At 38.6% G+C, this 5,864-nt stretch overlaps 1 protein-coding gene across 4 annotated transcripts in view; it reads right to left on the reverse strand.

Moving 5' to 3' along the window:
• The window catches only part of Mast2 (microtubule associated serine/threonine kinase 2), a 379,336-nt gene that overhangs the window by 83,326 nt on the left and 290,146 nt on the right, over positions 1-5,864 (reverse strand). For all 4 annotated transcript variants that reach the window (XM_004639184.2, XM_004639182.2, XM_023724134.1 and 1 more), the window contains one exon: positions 4,075-4,166. In XM_004639184.2, the coding sequence (XP_004639241.1) occupies positions 4,075-4,166 (92 nt within the window). The remainder of the gene's footprint in view (positions 1-4,074; positions 4,167-5,864) is intronic.

The following is a 5,864-nucleotide window of genomic DNA, read 5'->3' on the forward strand; positions in this document are numbered from 1 at the left end:
GTCTAGAGGGCCTACAGGGTCTTACTACATAGATCAGACTCACAGTGATTCTCCTGTTTTCAGCCTCCCAAGTGCTGGGATTACAGGCACACGCCATCACGCCCAGTCTTGAATCACTGTCTCAGTGCGCCCCAGGGGCAAGGCCAGCATGGCACTCTGGGGATCTAACAAGGGTTGCTGCACTCTGCCTAAGCAGATGTTTTAGTCCGCTGAGCTATCAGGCTGGCCCTGGGATCTCATTTTATTTAAAAATGTTTGCATAGCAAAATAAACCATCAACAGAGTGAAAAAAAATTTGCCTGCTATACCTAAAATGACTAATATATATAAAAAATACAAAGAAAAAAAAACCAAAAGAAAATACCTCCTCAGACCCTACAAATTTATAGATCCAATTAAAAAATGGGCATCTGAAATACATAAACACTTCTCAGGAAGAAGCACAAACAGAAAATAAAATATATGAAAAAATGTTCAACATCATTGGTCACTGAGAGATGGAAATTAAAACAACACTGAGATTCCACCTTACTCCAGAAAAGAGTGGCTATTATTAACAAACAAATGCTGGAGGGGCTGGAGGGAAAAAAGGAACCCTTCTTTACTGTTGTTGAGTATAGACTGGTACAACCACTGTGGAAATCAGTATGGAGATTCCTCAAAAAACTAAAATTAAAAAAAAACAAAAACCCCTAAAACTAGCAGTTCCATTTGACCCAGCTAGTCTTTCTCTCGGTATTTTCTTAAAAGAATTAGAAGCATCATACCACAGCAACATACATATATCCGTGTTTATAGCAGCACAGTTTGTAACATCTAAATCTTAGAAACAGCCCAAATGCCCATCAACTGATGAAAAGATAAAGATACGGCTTTTTTATATAATGGAATGCTACTCTGCTATAAAGAAAGATAGATGTGAGAAACATCTAGATAAATAGGTTCAACTTGAAGCTATACTCTTAAGTGACATAAATTGGATACACAGAATTAAACACTGTATTCTCTAGTGTAAGAAACAAAGTAAATAAGGACCAAAAGGTATACTGGGAAATGGGAAAAAAAATGTGTAAATGGGGAGAGAAGAAGGTGGGGGGAGAAAAGAAGGAACAATAAAAAATAGAAGGAAAAATGAAAACGAAGCTTTTGTTAACTAAGGAGAGGAAAAGGGGTTAAACGGAGGCAATGGAAATGGGAAAAAAGCAAGATATATCACGTGTAAGTACAAAATCCCTATGATGAATATCAGCATTATGTCTATCTGAAATGTACCAATAAAATCTGGAGGAAAAGATAAAATGTACCAATGAAATTTTTTAAAAATGCCAAAAATACTAGAAAATAAAAAAGAAAATCAAAGATTAAAATAAAACTTGAAAAAAGCTACAGTATCAACTGTCCAATAAAGGAGCACAGACATGGATTGCATCTGTCTTGTCTTCATAAGCTAGGCAACAACACAGTGGGGGGAAATATAAAAGTGTTCAGAGAGAGAAAGAGAGAAAGGACCAAATTATAATTTTGCGTTCTGATTTTCTTTTCGGGGGTATGGGGGAAGAGATAGGGTGTTGCTGTGTATTTAAGGTGGCCTTAAACTCACTATGTAGTCTAAGTAAGCTGGCCTTGAACACATAGCAAGAATTCCCCCAGCCTCCAAAGTGTGTACACCACCATGCTCAGCTTCCTGTGCAATTATTCTTCAAAAGTGAAGGAGAAATAAACACTCAGATAACAAAAGAAGAGATGTGAGGCCAGCAGACTTGCCTTTTAAAAAAATGTTACAAGAAGATCAAAGTGGCCATGGTAAGCACTGGGCAATATAACCCCAGCACTCTTGGACAATAAGGTAGGAAGATTCCAAGTGTAAACCCAGTCAGGTTAACTTGGTGACTTACTGAGACAAAAGTCTAAAATTTTAAAAAGGCCTAGGGTTGTAGTTCAGAGCAAAGGCCCTAGGTTCAATCCCTAGTACCTTAAAACCCATCGATAAAAAAAAAAAATGAACCAGAAATCCTCAATGCAGGAGAAACTCATATTTATTGAAAGCTGTAAACCCTGCGTAAGGGTTTAGTCTAAAAGGGGCTCACTCTTCTTGTAAAGCAAGCTAACTGTCGAGAAGCAATTCACTGCATTGACCGCCATACATGAGTGTAGCAAAACTGACAGAGAAACTAGAGTTAAACTAGATGATAGACAAATGGCTTAACAGATGTCTAATATTCCATCCAACAACTACACAACATACATTCTTTTTATCAGCTAAAAAAATGATGGTTATGCCAACATTCATGAAGTACTAAGCATATTAACTCAGTTATCTTCAAAGAGATCCAAGCTGGCTCAAATACTCAAATAATGTTCACATTCAAAAGCATAAGCCCTTGAATTGGGAAGATTTAGTCCTAAACTCTTGTCAAGACTCAAAATAAGTACTCCCTAGCCTAGGATTCGCATTATAACTGTGAAACAACTATGTACAAAGCCTAGACGAGATAAATTTATTTCTGTACAAGGAAAAGGAGATATGTGCTAAGTTTTACAAACTTCTAAGACAGGGAGCTATTTATCTAATTTAGAAACCAGTCAACTTTTTGGAGGAAACTACCTAAGTATGACACACCCTCTGCTTTAAAATGCAGATGTTTCCAGCTATTTGGAAATCCTGTGCTCATGCTGGTATTTTCTAATGTGACAGCTACTGTTTAAGATGAAACCCTTCTCTTGAGGACAAAGTATATTTACAAAATCCCCAGATTATCAGGGTCCTGACAACTGATCTACATGCCTCCTTATGCTCTCCTTCCTTTTCTTTCTTTCAAATGTATAGGGTCTGCAGGGTCTATGGGGTATCACTACATAGATCGAACTTGTAGTGATTCTCCTGTTTTCAGCCTCCCAAGAGCTGGGATTACAGGTGTGTACCACCAAGCCCAGTCTCAATCACTGTCTCAGCATGGCCCTGGGGGCATGGCTAGCACAGCAGGCTGCGGACTGAACCCAGCCACTGTGTTCTGCCTAAGCAGGCGTTTTAGTCCGCTGAGCTATCTGGCCAGCTCTCTGGCTTTCAAAGATACATGGAACTGTGACAAGAAGACAAAACAAAAGGAATAGCCCTGTCTCATTCAGCTAGATGCTGACCTGTTTCACTGCACCAATATCTCCCTTTATCTGACAAAAATACACAAGGCCCAACATTAGGAAAATAGTATTCATGGGTTACCAAACTAAGCACAAGCACAAGCTCTGAACAGTGTCCCTTGATTCCATTAACTTTTCCATTAACTCTAGGTCCAGAGCTGCTATAAAGAGTATAGCAACGAACTACAGCAATTTACAGTGTAGAGATAAGCACTCCCTTAGGCAAAGCTGGGTCTGGATCTTACAGAAGGTAAGAATACAGGTTTATACCGAAAAACACACCAATTCACATGAGTTTCTCTGTCCCTCCTTTGGAAGCAATGTGTGTCTGAGACAATAGAAATTCCTTAATTTTTATATATTCCTTAGTTAGACACATGTAAAAACTGGTCCTTTTGTTAGAAGCCCACATTCTAGATGGAGCAGAAACTGAATACATGAAGTCATGTGTTTCAATTCCAATAAGTGAAACCAATGTCATTATGAAACCAATGTCATTCTAATTTTATTTCTTCCACTCAGTCTTAACATGGAAAAAGTTAACCAGGGAGCTATGAGACAAAACAATTTAAAAAAAAATTAAAAATGCTCTGATTCTTGGGCACAGAAAGACAAAACATTACCGGCCCCTCATCACATAGGCCAAAACGCCTGACACCATAACAAAGTAGAACACAATAGAACCGAGGTTGCAGGAGATATATACCTGGCCCAAAGGTATAAACAAGGCTAGACAAAGGAAGAAACAACTCTTCAAAAACAAGCTAAAAAAGTTCTGCTACAGAAAAAAAAAAAACAAGCCCAGAATTCTGTATGCTTTAGTCAGTCAAGTGATGAGACAATGTGATTTACTGCATCTACACAAAGTCATAATTAGGAAAGAGGTCAGGTGTCTGTAAACACTTTTTCACACCATCTTAACCTGCAAGCACTGACCTGTGTGGCCATGGAGTGGAGAATGTGGCCGTGGTAGTGTAGGTGATGTGCTAGAGGTTACAATCAAGCTCTTGCGATTACTTGTCCGACAACTGCAAGAAAAAAAAATGTCAGTTACCAAAGGACCACACCATTGATCTGCAGACTTTAAGTAGCTATAGAGGAACAAAAAAGTGAATTACACAAGGATGAACACTTATTGTCTTTTTTTTTTTTTTTTTTTTTGGTACCAGGAATCAAACTTAGGACCTTGCGCTTACCAGGCAGTGACTTGTGCCTCTGAGCTGTATCCCCACTCCCAGTTTATTGCTTTAAACTGAACTGGGTTAGCAATTTTACTATTTGTACAAATTAGATTCTATAATTTATGTGTTCTACTTTGGAGTATTTTTTCTTGCTGCCTTAATTTCTGTCTCATGTTGTCATTGTGCTTTTTGGTTTTAGGTTTGCTTCCCATAGATAGAAGGGATTCTTTTTTGGCAGAACTGGGGATTGAACTCAGGCCCTTGTGCTTGCCAGAAAAGCACTTATTCTACTGAGCCATCTCCCCGGCCACAAGAAGGGATTCTATAACGTGCCCTGACCATGTTTTTGACTTGAGGTTTCACTATGCTGCCTAAGCTAGTCCTGAACTTTTGGTTCTCCTGCCTCAGAATCTGGAGTTGCTGGAATTACAGATGTACACCTGTTCAATGCTGCAATCCAGAAAACAATGATGTTTTGAATGGTATCTAATAGAATACCCATCCCAAATTTTATTTATAAACATAAATCAAAATATTCTCATGGCTAGGGGAGAAGGTCAGTGGTAAAATACTTACCAAACATCCTCAAGACCCTAAGTTTGATGCCCCAGCATCAAACAAAGAAACCTTAGTATCTTTTTTCTCAAAGTTATGTTTTCCATGAAGAATCAAACTGTTAATTTAAGAAGTTATTTTTTTCAATTGCTTAATTAACAAATTAAGCAAAATTCTCATTTTATCACTAGTGGATATACATTTGTGGTATGAGGGATCAAACTCAGGACCTTGCACTTGCCAGACAAGCACTTACTCCACTGAGCTATCTCTCCAACCCTGAAAAATTCTCATTTCACAATAAATTTCAGAACAGGACTGAGTTGTGGCTGTTAAATTAGCTCTCTGTTGCATGTTAATACCTGAGGCTTTTTCCTGTAGTTGTAGAGTACCAGATCATTATGAAAAGCCATTTCACGAAACATCTGTTAGTGAAGTTTGTATTAGTTTATCTGGAGCTGGGCACGGAAGCATATACCTATACTCCCAGTATTCTGGGAGGCTGAAGCAGGAGGATCATATTTTCAAGCCCAGCCTGGCCAATTTAACAACTTAGTGACATCCTCAAAAAAAAAAAAAGAAAGAAAGAAAAAGAAAAGGAAGAAAGAAAAAAGGAAAGGTTGGATATAGCTTAGTACACAAGTACAAAAACCCATGGTGCTCAATTCTCAGGAAATTCAAGTGGGCACACGCGCACATGTGTGCGCATGCACACACACACGTACTCATGTCAGCCTCTTTTAAAAACACATTAGAGAAATTTTGTCATTTAGATCATCCAAAATGAATATTTACTCAATACTTTCAAAGTTCTAGATACCTAGGGAAGCAGTACAGAATAAGAGAAAGTTTCTGGGGGGGGTCTGCCCGTTAGCTCAGTTGTTTAAGTGCCTGCTTAAGCAAACCAGTCAGGCTCAGGATGCTGTGGTTCAATCCCCAAATCCTCATGCCTTACCAGACTTGCCCTTAAGGCATCCTGAGCCAGGCCCC

Source organism: Octodon degus, unplaced genomic scaffold, assembly GCF_000260255.1.
Source record: "Octodon degus isolate 3935 unplaced genomic scaffold, OctDeg1.0 scaffold00107, whole genome shotgun sequence".
Taxonomy (NCBI): Eukaryota; Metazoa; Chordata; class Mammalia; order Rodentia; family Octodontidae; genus Octodon; species Octodon degus.